This window comes from Eupeodes corollae, chromosome 1 (genome assembly GCF_945859685.1).
Source record: "Eupeodes corollae chromosome 1, idEupCoro1.1, whole genome shotgun sequence".
In the NCBI taxonomy this organism is placed as follows: Eukaryota; Metazoa; Arthropoda; class Insecta; order Diptera; family Syrphidae; genus Eupeodes; species Eupeodes corollae.
The window spans coordinates 105817860-105839861 of record NC_079147.1 but is presented as its reverse complement, the minus strand read 5'-3'; the positions used below and the strand labels follow the sequence as shown (position 1 = coordinate 105839861).

Sequence of the window (22002 nt, the reverse complement as noted above, 5' to 3'; positions counted from 1 at the left end):
AAACGCAGAATTACTCTTGTTAACCGATGTTTCTTTGGACTAAGAAAGCAATTAAGTGGTAAAGTCCTCTCTCGAGGGACCAAAATGTTGCTATATAAGACCTTTAATATCCCCGTACTGCTGTACGGTGCAGCAGCATGGAATATGACAAAAGTACCTCAGGTCGTTACGAGAGAAAAGTTCTTCGTGTGATCTACAGTGGTCCCGTATGCATCGAAAGTGAGTGGAGGAGATGATGAAACGACGAGCTGTACGGGCTGTACAGCGACGTAGACTTAGCCAGAAGGGTAAAAGTCCAACGACTAAGATGGCTGGGTCACGTAGAGCGCATGGAAACCAATGCTCCGGCCCGAAAAGTCTTCAAATCCAAACCCACAGAACAGCGCAGTAGAGGAAGACCGCGGATCAGGTGGCGCGCACAAGTGGAAGGTGACCTTACCCAACTTGGAGCGCGAAACTGGAGACATCTAGCTAGGGACCGAGCTAGATGTAGAAGTTTGTTGGGTGAGGCCCTAGTTCACACAGGACTGTAGCGCCTCCTTAAGTAAGTAAGTTAGTAAATATTGGCACGGATGGGAAGTTATCAGGACGTCACGTCCAAGTTTTTTTTTTGGTAACCACTAGGTGAACAGATTTTCAAGGCCAGATTCCGGAATTCGGAGTAAAAAGTGAAAAATGTTTCATGGGAAGGCTCCCAAAAAAATTATGTTTATCTTTTGAAGTTCGGAAATTGGAGAGGAATTTGCGCTTTGACTGCAGTCTTCAAGAGGATTTATTCTAAGTTCGAAACGTTGTCCAACGTTTGAGAAAAAAGAACCTCTCAGCTTGAAGATAAAGCTACGACTGTTCCGTTTAAACGTTGATTCAAAACTTTTCTACGGATGCAACACCTAGTCCGGTCTCTTTTTAACATCTTATGGATTTTCTAGCACAATCCGAAAAAACCGATTGAAACTATTATTCCAAGGTGCAAACGGCAGTGCATTAGACACGCTTCGAAAAGCTAATGACTGAAATCCACTACCTCGAGAAGGCGGAACAGTAGGGAGACGGAGACGCACTTGGTACGTGGAAAAGAACAGTCGAAGAGGAATCGTTAAGATTAGAAAAGAGCAGCCCAAACACATCGCCAGAAACCGAACACGATAGTATGTAGTAGTATTTGAAGCCCTATGTCCCGCTAGTGATCACACATAGACTTAATAGGTCGACAGACCTTATTATGTAAGCTGTAGGTACCTGTTGCACAGGCTTGTTAACAAATCTTTTGAGAAGTCAATTTAGAAAAAAAATCTTCTTAGGGTCAAATTATTGATGACTGCCCACTTTTAAGTCCCAAGCTCTAGGTTAGGTCAATGTTCAATTTAAATTCAATAATTGAATAATCAATATTCCATTGCCAAAAGACTTCTATTAGAAGACTGCTTTGCAATGTTAATTTCGATACATTTATTGATGGATTTACGAAATTTTTCATGGGTAAATTTCAAGCAGCTTAAATAAAAACTTCGCCAGACTAAGTAAAAAGTTTTTTTTAACGACTCGACTTGTTTATTAGCTCTTTCGCTATGTCTCTTGTATCCACTCCATCAAGCAAGACTTTCAAAAATTATATTGAACTCATTTGACTTCAAACACCTTTTTTCAACTAATATAAAAAACAGCGAAAAACAATGAAAGCTTAGAAATTACTTAGAGCACCATGTGAACATTCCCAATTTTATAAATCATCATCACATTTCTAAAATCGAAGTTTCGAAGTTTAAGAGCAAACAACACAAAAACACAAACAATAAGTTCCTCGCTCGACAGTAACTTCCATTAAACCACAAGACGTTGTGTACACATACCACCTACCCTTTACTTATCCGACCAAAAAAAAAGAATCCTCAAAGTTATATCAGAGTAAATGTACTGTATATATTTACCCTTAAAACATAAACAAAAAAGTCTATAAGATACCTTGCTTGAAAGCCCCAATACCCACCTATACCTATCGACTTGCTTGTGTTTCCAACAACAATCACTTCTTCATTTTTCAATGGTTATGGCTGTACTTTCTGCCAAGGATATCATATCTCAAACAAAAGCATCGCCTTACCCCATCTCCTGCCGCCCGCCTTACGCCGTCATCTTCGTTCACTTAGTATACGCGTCTTAAAGCCTCTGATATGAATGTAGGAGGAGTGTTTGAGTACAATTCGAATATCCTTCGAATATTCCTCTGGCATTATATTCTCGCGTTTTATGAGTTAGAATCTTTGTGTGACAATCTGAGTAGGCAGCTGTGCAATATTTGTACAAAAGGCTAAAATGCCTACCAACAATATTTAAGTCCTTCTCGTTCTCGTCCTTTTTGTTGTTGTCGTCCACAAAAGAACGAGGAAATATTATATGAATCCTTAACAAAAGCATAAGCAACATTCGTGCATTATGTCCTTCGACGAGGACAAAAAGATCTTTTAGCAGTCCTTGCCCAGTACACTATACCACCACCGACCGCACCGTCTCAGTTACTCAGTTACCGATTCTCAGTGTATAGTGTACAAGGACCTGGATCCCCATTACCCATTATAAAAGACCAGGCATATAAAGGCAGCGAAAAAATTTAATTCATTCGCTGCTTCAAAATTGTATTCCTCGCTCATTATGCCAAAATGCATGTTGTGCTATTTATAGTTCATTAACTTAACGAACGATACTTAAATTCTGGCGGATGTTGGATGTCGGCCATGGTCATGAAAGGATATGGATGTGGATGTAGATGTGGATAATTTTTTGTTTTTTTTTTTTAATTTTTTTGTACACTTTTTTAAGGAACCTCATTTTTCGAGTCGAATAAAGCAGATGGTTTGAATCTTTTTCTTTTTATTGATTTTTGTTTTCTTTCGTTGGTTGTAGCTTCGTTTTTGGTAGTTTTTGGTTAAATGCCCTAGTTTTTTACTTTTAAGCTTTTATTTTTATTATATACGAGCTGGAAGTTTTTAGTTTTTTATTTTCGAAAGTGATTGAAGACGACTTCTCTTCTTGAGCATGAATAAGTGAGGAAGTAAAATGAAAGGACTACCCAGATATATGGACTGCATATTTTCATTTTTAATGAGCTTAAGTCTTAGCGTGGACTTTTTTATATGTACTACTTGTACAAGAGTTTGTTACTATCGAGAAGAACTTTTTTCGTAGTCTGTTTAGGAGAAGTTATATCATGTACCTATCCTTTCGTTAGTAATTTGAAGAACTAAAAACTTTTAAGGTTTTCAATGTGGTTAGCACATAATATTGTTAAGTTTTCGGAATAGTTGCGTCAATAAAAAAAGAAGCTTGAATATTTAACGAGTTTCGTAGATTTGAAGTAAATTATCATTTTTTAGCTGCTGTCGATTTTACTGAAAACTTTCGAATTGAAGTCGTTATCTTTTATTTTACTAACATTAAGATTAATGAATTTGGATTTTATTATAAAAACTGAAATCGTTTGAGCAATTTGAAAACTAAAAGAACAAAACTTTTAGCTGCAATAGCTTATTGCTCTTTTACTTGAAATTTAGCTAGAGGAAAACGTTTTGAAGAAATGTTGGGATCAGTATAATTAATGAAGAAATTAAAATAAGTTTTTAAATTCTTCCATGTTGCGTTTTTAGAACTTTAATATTCTGATGGATTTATGAGGTGTGTTTAATACGAATGGCCAGAAATAAAATAAATAAATTGGGTGGCGCATGAAGAACCAGGGCCTAGTGACTTACAACTCTCAACCATTCCTGTGTGCGAGTAATGTTGTCAGGAATGGAGGGGACCTACAGTTTATATGCCGATTCCGAACGGCTAATTTGAGAAAGCACTTTTTCATGACAAGAGTTACTCTTGGAGAATTTGTCAATTCCTCGCAAGAAGCAGTACCCGTGAAAAGACTTTAGATGGCATAAGCAGGGATCGAACCCAAGACCTCTGGCATGACAGTCCAACGTACTAACCATCATGCCACGGGTACCACGAATGACCAGAAATAACGGCAAAAAATACAAAAATGTCCCAAAGGTAGTATAAATATTTCAGGTCATTTGAAAAAAATGTGCTCAACCCTACAAAGATCTTGACATTCACAAATGTGCTGGACCGGATAGTATCCCTGCTTTTGTTTTAGTGTGAAATCAGCGAAGGTGATTCTTAATAAATGACAATCAAAATAATCGAATCGTAAGGTGATTATAGAGCTACCAATCAGTTACCTTTTTGTCGTTAAAAAAAAACCAGACAACACATTGAATGCGTGTTTTCAGTAAGCCTACTCGAATATCGGACTTTAACAGCCGAGCAGAAAATACACTTGACTGTTTCTCACTTCTGATCCTGATAAGTACACAATCAGTGTATTGCCGCCTGTAGACACATCGGACCACATTGTCATACCTGTTAATTTCTCGTGTCAAACAAATCCATTTAAAAAATAGTTCCAAAGATATTCGTTTGGTAGTACGAGAAAGCAAACTTGAAAGGTCTCAATAATTTTTTCAGGATCTTTAACTGGTCACTATGTTTCCTCTGTAGTGACTTCAGTACAGATATGATTACTAGTATGATTTATCTGCGAATGAAAACTTTTATACCGAATAGGGTTAAAAGTATTAAACCCAAGGTTAAATTATGGTTAAATTCGAGCTAAAAAAGAAGTTATCATGGAGAAAGAGATGAGCTTCCTGTGTTTTCAAACGAATCCAACTGATGAAAACCGGAAAAGGTTTAAGCAAGCCAGGAAGGCCTGAAACTCCCATATTAGAAGGACCAAATTTTTGAATGACCAAAAATTACGGCAAAAACTACTTCAATGTCCCAAAGGAAGTTCGAATTTTCGGTTATTAGTAAAAAAAACATGGGGAATTCTTTCTCTTCTTCGGTTCCAAGCTTGTTGTCAATGAAACTGCTAAAGTCAGCTGTCTTGATAAAGCTAGTTTGTTTGCAAGGCAGATTGCCAAAAATTCCACATTACCATCAGATAGTGTCATGGCTCACCCAGTTGTTGAACGTGTAAATGATTCTATGGGACCAATCTTTTTTCGTACTCGATGGAGCTATGGCGAGAGTTCTTAAAGATCTCAACATTCATAAATCCGCTGGTCCAGATGGTATCCCGCTATTATTCTGAAAAAGTATTTTTGCGACACCACTGCGTAAGCTTTTCCATCTATCCTATTCTTCTGGACTCGTTGAAATAACTGCATTTGTTCAATAAACCCAAAAAACTATGAATCTTCTTTTAAGCAAATTATATATCGATAGCTCTAAGGTCTTGGAAACGCTGATATATTATCATTTTAGGAAGCATCTAGAGGACCAGAAGCTCCTAATGACGGGCAATACGGCTTTCACTGGAAGTCACATTGTTCATCTCACCAAACAGTGGACCAAATCTTTTCATCGCTTTGGAGAAACTAAAATTAAATCACTTTATATTTCAAAAGCATTTGATAGGGTTTGGCATCAGGCTGTCTTATCTAAAATGCGTGCTTTTGGTATTAGCATTCGTTTCCAGACTCACATCCCTCCTCTTCGGATTTTGAACTGCAACGGCAAAATATGAAAAGCTCATTAAGTACCGACCTCTGCCGAAAGATGTCTATATTTTTTGAGAAGATGCAAGTAAATTTTCTCTCCATCTGATTTGTCTACAATCTACAAAACCTTTATACGTCCGAAACTTGAATATAACTCCCGTTTCTGGGCTGATACTCCAGTAACTTATTTAAGCCTCTTGGACAGTATTCGAAGAAGAGCTTTTAAAATTACTGGTGACATTAACATAATCAGCTCGATTACGTAACTCGAACATCGTCGTAAAATTTCTTAACATTATTTTAACGGACTATGCTCTAGTGAAATAGCCAGTTGAATTTCTCCCCCTAAAAAATTTGGCCGTTATACCTGCGCTTCTAGGAATGCTCATCACTTAACCCTTGAGCCTAAAATGGGCTGTTATATGAAGTACAGTGGTTCATTTTTAAGCCGTACTACACCAATGTGGAAAGGCTTTCTATCTTTCCCTATCGTTGCAATGTTCAGGAACTCATAAATCAATTTGACTATCAAAAATATCTACTGGTGATCTCATGGTTTATCTCAGCGAACAGTGAAACAAATATTTATACTGTTTTGGAGAAAGTAAGGTTATTGTAATTGATACTTCAAAGGCGTTTGATAAAGTTTGGCATCAAGCTCTCTTAATGAAAATGCATGCATTTGGTTTTGATGAATCTTTTCCTTATTGGGTAAGAAATCAACTTTCGGACTGTTTAATTCTAGTAATATTGGATGGGTTGAAATCTGATAAACAGAAAATAAACACTGGTGTGCCCCAAGGCTGGGTTGTGTCTCCAATTCTCTTCCCATTATTCATTAACGATCTCTTGGCTGCCGCGTAGAATTAAATGATTAAAAAACTTACAATACTGTGTCCTGTCGTTAAACCTTAACCCGCCACAGATGCCACTATCCATGGGTGGCACTTGCATCCAGAAAACTAATCAACTTTAAGTACTCGGTATGTGTATCACAGATCACCTCTTATGTAATGATCCCATATTAGACATTGCCCAACATGCTGCTAGGTGCTTAGGATTTCACCGTCTCGACGGCGCAAAGAATTTGTACCCCTTTTGATATGGCTATAATATAAAAAACCTTCATTCGTCCAAAGCTTGAATATAGCTCACATATCTGGGCAGGTGCCCCAAAAACATGTTTAAATCTCTTAGATAGATTTAAAAAAAAGGAATTTAAAAATAATAAGCTATTGAACTATAACCGAAACATTTACATCCCTCGAACACCGCCGCTATGTGTCATGCCTTCCGTTGTTATATCGTTATTTTAACAAACAGTGTTCTGTCGAATCACCAGTTAATATCCTCCCTAAAGAATGTTGCCGTAATAATCGCGCTTCCAGGAATGCTCATGAGTTTTCCCTTGAGCTCAATTTTGGCCGTACTGTCAAGTTTAGAGATTTGTTCTTAAACCGCACTTCGAGTATGGGGAATGTTTTATTCAGCACTGTTTTCCCTATTATCATGATATTCAAAACTTTAAGACCAATGTGCACCAGCATATTTATTTTAATCTTACCCAGTTTTCCCAAAGCACGTTCTGTGTTTAAACTTTAAAGATAATAAGGGTATCAATAACCCCTTGATTGCCTTTTATTTGGGAAAAAAAGAAGTTACGTGTCTTTATTTGTACCTCTACAAAATTTTCGACTAATCTTGAATTTAATACTTTCATAGTTTTTAAAATTATTTTTGGGAATTTAAATTATTCGTTACAGTTCTCAGCTGAAGGGAAGTTTGAAGCCAATACTTTGAAAAGATATTTAAGACAAATCAATTTTAAAAATCTTTTATGATTTTTTTTTAGGTTTTTATTTCTTTATAAATAAAACTGTAACTACGATTTTTCTCAAAATGTTGAAAACTTTATTGTTTTATAAAATAAAATAAATTAACTTGTAGGCAATAGTCGGAAAACTACTTTTACAAACTTTAGTTTGCTTACCTTTTTTATTTTTTGTAAGAAACCTGTAAATTCGGTTTTTCTCAAAATTTTACCAGATGTCAAAAACGTTATTGCTAGTTACATAAAATTGTTTTGGAGATACAATCATTTCTTTTTCGTAAAATTCTCGAGGTGACAAATCTTTTATTTTTTTATTATTTATTAAAAAAAAAATCCAAGTCCCTAGTGTTATTGGTTCGTGAGATATTTAGGGTTAACCAACATTTCCAACTATTTGAAGTCGATATCTCAAAATTTGACTGGTTCTTGAGCTATGGACGACGAAAAAAAAAGTCGCGAACGTACGGACGTGAAAAAAATCTTTTATTTGGACTCTAGGGACCTTGAAACGTCGTAAAATGTTTAAAAATTTTCAATTCGAAAAATCGGACCGATTACAATAACTTTCCATGGGAAGCAAAAAGAATCAAATTTCTCTCATTATTGTATGAACTGGAATTTTTTATAAAAACATCCCAAAAATATGAACCACCATTGAATTTCCAATCAAAACATCAACATTTTTTGGAAAAGTTAATTAAACTTCACAAATCGATGAATTGTATTGATCTGAATTATATTCTCATAGCTTTAAAATAAATCATTTTTTTTTTCATTTTTCAATAAACTATACGAATGAAAACCAATTCCATTGGTTAATTACTTTAAACCAAAAACTTTAACGTTCATTAAAAACTTCATATACGCTCCGAACAAAGTGAATTACCGGTTGCGAAATTGGACAGCAAGTCCTCCTTAAATGAATAAACTCCCACAGAGGTTGACACCGCATATTTTTATTTAATCAACAACCAATGTTGTATCACCAAATTAAATCCAATTTGGGAATCAGTTTTAATTTTAACTTCATAGCTATCTACATACCTCTTGAATACTCTTGTACAAGTACTTTCTCAACATACCTTACCTAGTGCTGTGCCTTCGTATACACAGCACCCGATATTCAAACCAAGCACGAACCCAAACCCATATCCAACCCCAATTCCAACCCAGACCATAATGATTCCACAATTCCCGGGGGTAAAAATCGAAAACCATTTTCTCAAAGTCTCGTCTTTTTATCAGAAAAGTACGGTACTATGTTTATACAGAACACAGCCAGTATGCAGTTGCAGTCTTTCAATCTTGCTTTGAGAAGTGGAAGGTAGGTTCATTGAGAATTGAGAGTATATTTTGCAATTTGCTTCAAATGCACACTGGTGCAATCTTCTGGAAATTGCGGAAATATTGGAAAACGACTCCGTCGAACATTTTCCAGATTGAATTTAGTATTTTTATGATGCCTTTTGTGGATGATGGTGGTGCTGGGTGGGCGGGTGTTGTGGGTGGGTTTGGTGGGTGCGGTGATTGAGTTTCCTGGATTTGTGTTCACAACATGGCTTCTGGTTTAACTGTCTTCTTCTTTTTCTTTTTTACTGCCAAGCTAAGCCAATAAAATGAGGATATTACTTAAGAAGTTTGATGTACATAACAGACGCTCCCAGCCAATTTGTGTTATAATTCATTTTAAGGAAATATTTAATTTTATTTATAAACAAAATTTTCTTTTTTTGGGACGTATTTAAGGTTGGTCTAAAGTTTATTCTTTTAAATATTAATTTCTTTTGTTAGGTGCTTGTATACATAATATACATAGATATAATTCTGGTTACTAAATAATAAAAAAATGCAATTTTTAAAAATACAAATACTTGATATACTTTTGGCTTTATAGATATGATTTCATGCATATAAGTTGATTGCAAGTTTTTGAACTGTAACTTTGTAAAAAAATACTAAAATTGCGTTTTGTTTATTCGTTTTTTAACTTCCCATAGGAAGTTATTGTAATGGGTCCGATTTGTCAAATTGAAAAATTTGACATTTCTCGACGTTTCAAGGTCCCTAGAGTCGAAATAAAAGATTTTTAGAAAGATATCTGTGCGTGCGTGTGTTCGTACGTCCATACGTCCGTATTTTTCGTGACCAATAGCTCAAGAACCAGAAGAGATATTGATTTCAAATAAATTTTGTTATACAGATAATAAAGCAGAAAGATGCAGAAAGGGCTCTCAAGAAAATTGCGTTTGTGGTTTTTTACCATAGCAGTTTGAAAAAAAGGTGAACATTTTGATTAACCCTAAATGTCTTACGAACCAAAAACGCTAGAGACTTGAATTAAATTTTATATAATATATTGTAACGTGATATTAAAATCCATTTAACGGATTTTTTTATAAATCAAAAAAAATGAAAAAAAATATGATTTCATCTCCAAAACAATTTTGTGGAACGAAGAATAATGTTTTTGACATCTGATAAAATTTTGAGAAAAATCGAATGGACAGTTTTTTATAAAAAATACAAATCTGAAAAAAAATATTACCCAAATTTGATAAAAATTGAATATCCATTCAAATATCTTTTCAAAAACTTTAAATTTATACTTCAAACTTATTTTATCTTATAAGAAATACTGTTTTACACATACTGAAAAATGTTGAGAGAAATCGAATTGACAGTTTTTTTACAAAAATAAAAACCTTAAAAAAATTAATAAAAGTTTGGTAAAAATTGATTTTCGACTCTAATATCTTTTCAAAACTTTGAGATAGTGGCTTTAATTTACTTTTATCTTCCAAAAAATATTGTTGTCAACATTCAGTAAAATTTTGAAAAAAATCGAATTGACAGTTTTCTTACAAAAAATTAAAAACCGAAAAAAAATTAACAAAAGTTGATAAAAATGATTTTCGACTCAAATATCGTTTCAAAACTTTGAGATGATAGCTTCTAACTAATTTGTACTTATAAGAAATATTGTTCTCAACATTAGGACAAATTTTAAGAAAAATCGAATTGACAGTTTTTTTTTCAAAAAATTGATAACCTCAAATAAAATTTAACAAAAGTTGGTAAAAATTGGGATGGGAAGTTATCAGTGTGGGTCGCATTCCAGCCTCTTTTTTTTTGTAAAAATTCGTATTCAACGTTGGCCTCAAAATTTTGTATTAAAATTGGGGTGTATGAATCATAATACTGTATTTAAAATACTGTATCCCAAAATACTGCAGGATCAAAATGCTGTATCACAAAATTCTGTATTTCAAAATGCTGTAAATAGGCTGAAAAATAAATAAAAGATGTATAGAGGAGAAAATGGAAGGACGAGCTGTACGGTATATACAGAAACGTAGACTTAGCCAGAAGGATAAAAGCCCAACGACTGAGGCAGGGTCCGGGGAGAGAGCAAAAGAGGAAGACCGTGGATTAGGTGGCGCGCACAAGTGGAAAGTGATTTCAACCAACCTGGAGTGTGCTGCTGGATATCTCTAACTAGGGTCAAAGATAAAGAAGTTTGTTTAATGAGGCCCTAGTTGATATTGAAATAACAAAATTTGTATTGTACACCAGAACATCAGAAGCTTAAGAGCTAATTTTGCAGATTTTGTTACCCATCTTGATACTTTTGCTTGCGTTTCAGATGTTGCTTTTGTGTCCGAAATCTGGATTTATACCTCTGTAAAAGATGAGCTCGATGTCGTTAGTGTCGTTTTTGAGTGTGCTGATATTTTAAGAGTTTCCATTTCCATAAAATCTATGTTTTGCTTTATGTCAACAGATTTCATTCTTTAAGTATTTTAGAGTTCGTGAAAGAATTTTCTGGTCAACAAATTTGATTATACTTATATCTTAATATTTTGGAAAATAATGAAACTTGTTCTAGTCATTTAACCTTATTAACTTCTCATGGTCTATATTATTTTATTAATAAGCCTACAAGTAATTCATCTGGCAGTTGTATAGATCACATTTATGGCCGTTTCAGTAATGTGTTTGTTGGTAATTCTGAATCGGATGTATTTGATTTGTTTGTATCCGATCATTCCATGACAGGAATTCCAACTGATATTTCCGAAAGAAAAAATTGTGGAATCTCAGAAAATTCTTATAGTTTGATAAAGATTGATTATAATAAGTTAAACCATTTGCTTTTAAGATTATTGTGTATTGTGTATTGTTGTTTAGATGCTTCAAGTTCCTATTCGCTTTTTATTGATTGCTTTAATAAGTATGTTCGTAATTCTCATTCAACTTTTTCTCCAAAAAAAATAAATAAAAGGCTTAAGCCATGGATTTCGAGTTATTTGATAAATAAAGTAAAAAGAAATAACAAACTAAGAATAATAGGCTATAAGAACTCTAATAATATAATTAAAAGAAGCTGTGTGATGAACTTAAAAATAGAAATTCCGCTTTGCCGTGATAACTTTTACTGGAATCAGTTTAACTCCGCAACAGGTAATCTAAAAAATGATGGGAAAATCGTTAACAGCATACTTAACAAACATTCTACGTCAAAAAGTCTTAAAACGATGTGCATTAATGATTCTAAAGTTACTGACAAATGTGTAATTGCTAATGCGTTTAGGGACTTTTTTTAGAAATGTAGCCACTAATCTGAAACCAAATTTTTTCCAACCTATTATTGACGCTTAGCCGATGCAAAGCAAAAGTTTGGTTTTTGAGTCCATATCTACTATTGAGAACTTAAAACTATTGGTAATTTCAAAAACTCGCATTCGTTTGGGGCTATATATTAAATTTGTTTGTTAAACCGGTGTGTTTTTGCAGTGATTTTTCCAGATGCTCTCAAAATTGCTGATGTCATACCATTATTTAAAAAAGATTCTTTTTTTAAAAAAGATTCTGCCAGTGATAAGTGCAACTAAAGAAATATATTTCTTATTTCCGTCATTAGTAAGATGTTTGAAAAAGTTATAAGAACAAGGATGGTTAGCTTTTTGAAGAAAACATATTTTTTAATCCGGTCCAATTTGGGTTTCAGCAAGGAAAATCAATTGAAGAAGCGTAATTACAGTTTTGTGACCAAATAATGTTGAACTTAGATCAAAAAAGTGCACAGCTGTTTTATTTATTGATAAAGCAAAGGCTTTATATATGGTTTACCATAAAGTTAAAGTTAAGTTATGTTAAAGTGGTTTGGATCTTATCTTGAAAATAGGTATCAGAGTGTGTAGTGAAGTTGGATGAGATCAGAAGCGAGTTTATGATTCCCTACTTCTCTGTTTACTCTCGATTTCAGAGGTAAGCCAACTGCGTTTGCGGATAATGTTGGTTTTTCTTATGGCACTAATAGTCGATTGGATTAGGTCTCAGATATAAATTGGGTCCTTGAGTTATTGAGAATATGGTTAAATTAATTAATGGGGTTGCGCAACAGTCCGTTGTGAACCAGGGCCTAGTGACTTACAACTCTCAACCATTCCTGTGTGCGAGCAATGTTGTCAGGAATGGAGGGGACCTACAATTTTATGCCGAATCCGAACGTCTAGTTTGAGAAAGCACTTTTTCATGACAAGAATTACTCTTGAAGGATTTGTCAATTCTTCGCAAGAGGCAGTACCCGCGAAAATTAATTTTTTTTTTTTAATTAAAGTGGCACAGGCAGGGATTGAACCCAAGACCCCTTGCATGACAGTCCAACGCACTAACCATCATGTCACGGGTACTACTCTTTGAGAATATGGTTATCGGTACATAATTTGGTTATTAGTTCAAAAACGAAGCTAAATTTGTTCAGCTTACCATCCTTCCAAAACTTTGAAGTTTATTTTCAGTTCCATGCCCCAGAATGTCAAATGTTCAAGCTTCCTAACTGTAACTTTTTAACCGGGGCCAAGACTTATCTAATATATTCTACGCAAAACTGTGTGTCCAATTGTTTTTCAATAGAAAAAGTGAATGATTTTAAATACTTAGGCTTGTAATTGATTCCAAAATGATTTTCTCTATTCACACGGATAACTTAGGAAAGTACTTTAGGAGTACAATGAGGCACTTTTACTTTTTGCAAAATTAAGTTTCAACTGAGCTTTTAAAAACCATTTACTATAGCATTTTTTAGTCTAAGTCTAAGCTCATAATTTAGAAAGGAAAAGAAGTGAGGTAAATTTTAGTTAGGACGAAAATGTAATCTTAAAAAATGGGAATTCTTGGGAACCAGCAAAAATAGTAGGCAAACATTTCTCACCGCGATCATACATAGTACAAAATGAAAACGGAAGGAAAATCTGGATAAACGCTGAAAATATAAGAAGGTCCTTTCATCCTCCTTTAATTTATGATCGAACCTCTACTCCCATTGGTACAGATCGATCAGATACGGTTTCAAATAAAAATATGAGAACTTTACAACAATCAACTAAACCACTTGAAATTAAGGAAATTGAGAAACCAAATAATGCAACTTCAAAAAATCGATCAAGTCATGTCGCTACGGTAGAGAAATAAGAAAGCGAAATATTTTCGGTTGAAGCCCATTTCAAAAGGGGAGATGTTATATTTATAATTTATTATTGTTAAACATAGATATGATATTGCCGTTTTGGCAACTCCTAAATTTAAAATATCGTATTGAAAATGAATAAAAAAATAACATAACGAAATCTAACATCGTCTTTGATCGACGTATAGAACAACTTTTAAAGGAAGACTTCGGCTGCACACTTCCATTCAATGGTCCGAATTTCCTATGACATGACGCTGAGATATAATTGAGGTTCTATGCCGGTAATGTGCCGAATTACTTCATTCTTTAGGTTTTGAATTCTTAATTGCTTATTGGAGTACACCTTTTCTTTCAAATAAACCCAAAGAAAGAAGTCCAACGGATTCAAATCAAATGATCTTGGCTGCAATTAACAAAGCCACCGCGTGAGATAACACAACCATTGAATTTGTTGCGCAAAAGAATCATTGTTTCGTTAGCTGTGTGGCAAGTGGTAACGTCCTGTTGGAACCACATATAGTCCACATTCATACTCGTATCTTACAATTTTGGCCAAAAAAAGTTTTTTATCATCTCACGATAGTGATCACTATTCACAGTAACTTGCAGACCACCTTATTTTGGAAAAAGGACACCAAACTTTGTGGATGCGTTGGTTTCTCGACAATAACTCGTTGATCATCATTCGCCCTAATGATAACTGATGTGAAAATGTGCCTTATCATTGAAGATGATTTTCTTCGAAAATTGATCATCTACTGTTGCTATTTCTTGGCACCATTCTGACTATTGACGATGCTTAAAATAGTTAAGATGCTTTAGTTCTTGAGTCAATTGCAACTTATAAGCGTGTAAATGAAAGTCTTTACGCATAATGCCTGAATAAATTTAACCCGTTGCTCGATTGTGAATCTTTCCATGTTTCGAATTGGATTAGTCTGAAATTGACAAATGTCAAATGAAATGCCAAAAGAAACTTGACGTTAAGGTGTGGTTTACATTTAACATTGGACCTTAAAATTTAACCACCCTTTACATATTAAAAGTGAAACTTTCAGTACCAATTTGTACAAGGAATTCAATAAAATATTTTAGAATTTAAGAATAATTTCACTGAATTATTGTAATTATTTGTTTCAATTACATTAATGTCAAGCGTATAGAGCACAATTTAAGTTAATTCCAATATTTCAAATTAAATAAACACATAACCTTACAATTCCATTCCAGAAGGTCTTATTTCCTCCAAAACTCTTCAATTTAACTAAAATAACTATCGTGTTTTTCATGTGAACTGAGAAAATGTGAAAGATGCATTTGAAATCCCTTAATCTGCTTACAATATAAGTTTTCCTGTCACAAGGACTAAGTAAAAGAACAAAACAAAAAAACATATGGTTGGAATGGAAGACACTTAACATATTAAACAAAAAGATATTTTATCTTTTACATAACTCGTAATTATTATTAAGGTATTTGGAAAATTCTCTTCTAGACATCCGCTGAACTCTCTTTCAATGTATGTTATGGGGGAGGGAGGTGGTTATAATTCGTCTTTAATTTTATTCTAGTAAATTTTTAAGAATCGAATTCCTTATCTGACAACTGCAAGGATGCGCACAATATTCAGAATTCACAGATTCTCTATATATGTATATAAGATTTTTTATTAAGAATCTACATATACTCATACATATAGACCGACCTCTCTCCGTCCCTAAACCTGCCCCGACTTCCAGAAACTTTGTTGGTTCTTGGTTGGTATGGCATGCGTATGTTCCATCTTCCATTATAGAATCGGCCTTCGTCACCGTCATCGTCGTAGTCGTCCTCGTTGTTGTCATCGTCGTCGACGACGTCTTTCTCGGTGCCTGCTTGCTGCCTGGCTTGCCCTACGCAGGAACTCGCTTCGATTCGATTCGTTTGCGAGGAGTAGATTATGTATTTTTGAAATTTATTCTGATGCTCTAAGCAAGGAATCTTTATTAAATCCATGAGATAACTCAGACTCAGACTATAGTTTGGAGATGAAATTTAATCGGCTTTCAAACACTTCATGGCCAAAATCCCATTAAGAGGGGGCGCCCGCCCGCCGCTGCTGCTGCTATATGACAAGAAGAACAGAGATAGAGATACCTACACAAGGGAGATAGAGATACAGAGCGTGAGTGAATGAGCTTTTCTGTTATTGACAGTTAGCAGCAACACTGGATGGCATCCAATATATTATTGCCCTTGCTGATGCTATACACCCCTTATACATTTAATGCCACACCTTTCTAGAAGCTTCAAACTGCCGAAGGGCGCCCATCCAAGGGGGCGTGCGAGAGAGGAGGAATAAAGGGAGAGTACTTTGAGGATAATAACGATGATGATGCTGCAAAAGCCTTGATTATAATTCAGGGCGATGAAGATGATGATGATTATGGTGGCGCATCGCAGCTCGGATTGGAGCGAAGTAGAGAGTTAAAGGGTGCTTTTTTCTTCGTCTTCTTCTTCCTCATCGTCATTATCATGATGGCACGAGGATGTTTTTGCTGTCACTGATGACGCACTGACTGTCGCCATAATTGGTGCAAACAGTTTCGAGTTGTTACTTTTTTGTTTATGATGATGCTGTCTCTTTGAATTCAATGACAATGACGACGATGAAGATGGAGATGAAGATGAAGAATTGAAGAAGAAGATGACGATGACGAAATATAGATATACCTTTTTTGTGTACAAACTTTATATACCTACCTAAATGTTCTTATGGTGAAAAGAAGTCTTTAAATAACTTGATATTAAGGTCGTTTTTTACATTGCATAGCTACTGTGAATTTGCGTCATTCAAAGGGAAAACTTCTCCAAAGGTCAAAAGGTCAATTGAAGCACTTGCTTTATGCGAAATGTTTATAGAGTCCTACTAGAATAAACTGGCACTCGAGCTAAAATAAGCTTCCTTTAGCCACCACAGAATATCTCTTATGTTTGCCTACGATAAAACATTCTCAAAGAGGTTGTTGTTTACATTTTTAAATGGATGTCACTTTAGTTTTTAGTGTTTTATGATTTCACTTGAAAGCAAAACTCATCTTCTCTTCTTTTCTATTTGTATATTTTTAGATGACAAGCTTCACAACATCCACCAAGGGAACAATTCCAATGCCAAGTATACCTGGTACATCAGCAGCGAACATTCAGCGGCAAATAGCAACAATCGAAGCCCAACCAAACGCTGTAATGCCCATTCCTACAGTTACCTGTGATCTAGCCTCGGATATATCAACGAGTGAGGCTGCCGAAGTTGAGACACATCAGCCACCGCCACCCTATTCGGGCCATCCTGAGAGTGGGATGAACGGCAACGACAAGGAGACCCTGAAGGTGAGCACAATAGCGACGACGCACAATGCATTCAATGCGCTGCCCCCACCATCAGGCCTGGCGCCGCCGCCCAACTCTAATTCCACTAAACCCGGCGCTATGAACAATAACGGCCTGACGACGACGTCATCGCCAAACGAACTGAAAGTATCGCCAGTGATAGCCGGGCGATGTCGAGCACTGTCGGTGGGCATCGACACCGATATGGTCAGCGAATTCGATCCGTCGAGTTCGGACTCGGGAGTTGTGAGTCGATGTGCAGTTGTGAAGCCGCTGAAATTCCGACTTTGTCAGCCAATATTCGGACGCAAGAATCAGCGACGGAACGAGGCAAAAACAGCGGCGGTTAAAGTTAGCAAACCCTCCGAAACAGCCGAACTAGAACCAGCCATTCCTAAGGTACAAAAGCCCCGCGACCCAGAGAAGGAGAAACGTCGGATAGCCCGGAAGAAAGAGAAGCGTGCAACTCTTATTTTGGGATTGATTATGGGCAGTTTCATCGCTTGTTGGCTGCCATTCTTCTTCCTTTACATCCTAATGCCTGCCTGCAATACACATTGTAAGATACCGGACTCAGCGTTTGCCATTGCATTCTGGCTGGGCTACATGAATTCGGCCTTGAATCCTGCCATCTATACGATATTCAACAAAGACTTCCGGAGGGCGTTTCGACGTATATTGTTTAAGTGATGTTTGGCTTATGTGTGCTGTTATCGGTGCGTTCATGCCAGTATCGAAAAGGCCACTGAACGCGCTATGGGCGGCACACCTATGAGCTATGGAATGTACAACTACCGGCGATAGATTGTATGCGCTGTTGTTTTGTGGTAAGTGTTCTTTTAAATTTATGTTTTATGAATTAGAAATGATTGAAAGTGATAAGTGATGTCAAATTATAAAACAAATCTCACTGATTGAAACATATGATGGATATTGATTGATTGACGCTGATAAGTTGTTAATTAATTGAATAATAAGTTTTTTTTCGGTTTAGGTCACTTTAAACAAATTCAAGAGTTACAATTTTTTTTACAACTTTTTAGTCAATATGACATGAGCGGTAGTCAATAAGACAACTGTGGAAGTTAATAACACAACTGTCAATAGGACAACCGAGAAAAAAATTGTCATATTGACTACCGAAGTTGTTCTTTTGACGACTTTGGTTGTCATATTAACTGCTCGAGATCAACAATCGAAAATTCTTCTACTGACTGTTCAGAAGTCAATTTTTAAAATAAAGTTTTTATATTTTGATATTTTTGGTATTTTGGGCTACATTTAAAGTTTACTTAATGGTTTACACTGACATTAAGAATTAAAAAAAGTTCGTGGTTATGTTGCCATTAGTTTAAGAACAAATTTGGAAGATTTTTCCTTCTACATTATAGAACGACAATTGCTTTATTTACTTATCAGCGATTATAATCTTGACTTGCGTTGTCAAGAGAATGAACAATTGCTTATACCTTTTGGAGATGTGGAAATTGAATTGGTTAACAATTTTTACTCCCTAGGGTTAATACAAATTAACGTTAGGCAGGGTGGGGCAGATTCGATCTATTTTCTGTAAATTACCTACAACTTTTTTGAAAACGCCTATTGAATCTTTGTTTTTATTTCATTTGAAGTTTTAATAATCGTAGTAAAGAAGTTAATAATTTTTAAGACAACCGTAATAGTTTAAAAAAAAATACTTTAAAAAATAACCTTTTGTCTTCATGGTGGGGCATTTTCGACACTAAATCAACTTTCCCAAAAACAAGAACAAATATAATTAATTTTGTCTTTTGTTGTAGCAAAATACTTTACATGCAATCAATAAGAAACATTGAAATTTATTTTTGAAAATAAAATAAAATAATCCATACGTTAAAATAAACTCAAAAAGATCATTGAGCGTTGTATTGGCTCATATCGACGTCTTAAAAAAGATAAGGTTTGCCTTTTGACTATCTTGATGATCCAGCTGGGGGTTCTGGCAATGGCAGTTTCAATTCGATTTTTGTTCGGAAAAAGTCAACATAGTAATGGAATTCGTTTTTATTTTCAAATCGAGTTATTTTCCAGGCCCGTATTGACGAAAATAGGGGCCCAGGGCTATTTCAAATTGGGGGTCCCCTAAAAAGATATAAAACCCAAGCAAGCCAACCCCTCATAACCCAGAGCATCCTAAAGCCCAAGCCAACATAGTAACCCAAAGCGTCCTAAGCCCCAAGCGAGCCAACCCAATAACCCGAGGCGCAACAAGTCCACGCTCTCAGAGTCGATGCGACAAGGAGTTGACGCATCGAAAATCCAAGAAGCTATCCAAGTGGTCCAACCCCCGATAAGATTAAGAATGTTTGATACCTGGGGCTAATTATTCATCAGGGACTCTTTTTAACGTTTTTGAAAAATTAAATGTGTTCATTTTGCAATCGCAAATAAAAAATCGTAAATCGTAAACTCAAAATCGTCAAATCATTTCTTCTTGATTACTTAAAACTCTAAAAATTAAAAGTAACAAATTATGTAGTAATTAGGATTTATTAGATTGAATGAGTAAGTATACATTATAAATAATAATTATTAAACAAAATTTTTTTCTCAATTTAATTTTTACAAAATCTTGAATCAAATCATTAAACTCAATTGATCTTATTAATTCGGATTCAATTACTAAACGAGTTAAAGATGATAATCTTTCATCCATCGAAGATCGGTAAATATTTTATATTCTTTAAAGGACTGAAAAAGATCTCTCTGCTTCGCAATTAGCTATAGGTATTGTTACGAATATTCTAAGGACTATATAAACATTTGGACAAAAGTCAATCATTTGTTTTTCAACGATCCAGTTAAGTAATTTAAATGGTGAAATAAGTTCACTTTTTTCTTTTTAATTTTGAAAAGAAAACACTTATAGCTGCAATTTCATTATTTGAATAAGCTGCTCTAGTTCGTTAGTTAATTAAACTTCTAAATCTTTATGATAAATTGAGACTAAATTTGTAGCTTTTATTTTTACTTCATCTTTACTTATACTTAAAATATTGCAAAAAACTCCGAAGATATCAGTGATGTAAGTGTCGGCTTCAATCCTCTTGTGCATTTCTGTGAGCAATTTATATATTATTACATAAAAAGTGCCAATTCTAAACTTATCAGATCCATAGTTTCTTTTTCTCCGTCGTTCTTTTATTGAAATCAGAAAATTCCTGATTAACTTCTTTGCTCAAGGCTTTCGATTCTATTTCAATTTGTGAAAATTATCTCGTGTATTTTTTAAATATTCAATAAAAATCAACACCATGTTTTAAGCTACGTTTAAATCTATTTCCACTTTTTGCAAATATGAATTGGTGGCGTCAAATCTATTTAAAATCTCTTTCCAGAATGCAGTTTAATAATTTTCGATTTTAAAGATGAAGCGTCATGCCAAGCATCGAATATTAGATTTTGACCATCAGCTAAGCAGCTCAACGCATTAAAAATAAAAGCAAAATTATTCACTAGAACATTCCACTATTCCATTCTATGAGTAGATGAACTAAAAAAGTTGAACAATTTTTACAAAAGATTAAAAAAATCGCGGAATAAATATTATCATTCACGCTACATTCGCCAACTAGATTCAATGAATGTGAAACGCAGGGAACATAAAATGCTAATTCTTTTCTTAAACGAGCCTGAAATCCAGGGTATTTTCCTGACATATACTAGCGAGTTGAGCTGTAAGGGTTTAAAGTTTTTTGGGTATATAGGTTTCGAGTTTGAATTTTGTGGGGTCAACTAATTTTGGTTTTTATTTTTGGGGTTTTATTAAATTGTACAATTTGAATATCGCGGTTTTACGGTTTAAATTTCTTAATGGGATGGGGCGCTCGTTTCCGAGGGACCCGGGGCTGCAGTAACCCCAAACCCTATTAATCCGGGGCTGGCTGTAGCTATTCAATATTTAGATTCTTGACAAATTAAACTGTTGAAAAGATATATTCCTGTGGCTTTAACTTTATTTCAAAAGCTTTTGAATAGTTATTTCATCAATGTCACAGCGATTAGTTTTCTTTTTATAATAACGAACGATTCCAACAAAAATTAAGAAATGTTTTCTGGTAACATAGGGCACATTCAGCATTTATTGAAAGTGCCCCATGCATGTACGTCAAAAGTACCCCACCCTTATATATATATAATAAAGCTTACGTGCCTGTGCAATGTTGCACAAAATCACTTGAAAAAGAAGACTGCACAACTATTGAGAGAGAACAGTGATAGCAAGTAAGAGAGAAGTGTGCTTTTACAACTGCGAAAGTAAAATTTGCCCCACCGTCGAAAGTGCCCCACCCTACCCTACATAATAACGTTATAGAATAATCTAGCTATTATTGAAAATTATGAAAATAGGTATAACGAAATTAACTACCAGAGGTTAATTTTGGTTGCTTTTCCTTCACGGACCAAGAAGTTTTAGATAGTCAGACCCAACTTGGTTTAAACAATAAAGCGAATTTGATTACTTTTCTCTCACTTTCAAAATGTGCTCTTTCGCTTTTCAAAATTTAAAAAAAAATATTTTCAATAAATTACATCATACTAGTGTTTTTCTTCAAAAATGGAAACTGTCTTCAATATTTCCTATCTTCGAAAGTGGCCTTAATATTTAATTATGACTTATAGACTAGTATCTAAGCTTTCAACCATACCAAATCTTTATTAATATTTTAATTTATCATGGACTTAATTTTGCAGTCAAGGAAATCATAACAACAAGTTTTTGCACTGGTCGATTCACT

The 22002-nt window shown here is 34.7% G+C and overlaps 1 protein-coding gene across 1 annotated transcript in view; it reads left to right on the top strand.

Annotated features, from left to right (window-relative positions):
- The window catches only part of LOC129941020 (alpha-2Db adrenergic receptor), a 325512-nt gene that overhangs the window by 209556 nt on the left and 93954 nt on the right, over positions 1 to 22002 (top strand). The window contains exon 3 of the mRNA XM_056049557.1: positions 16964 to 18051. Within this exon, the coding sequence (XP_055905532.1) occupies positions 16964 to 17914 (951 nt within the window). The 3' untranslated portion in view covers positions 17915 to 18051. The remainder of the gene's footprint in view (positions 1 to 16963; positions 18052 to 22002) is intronic.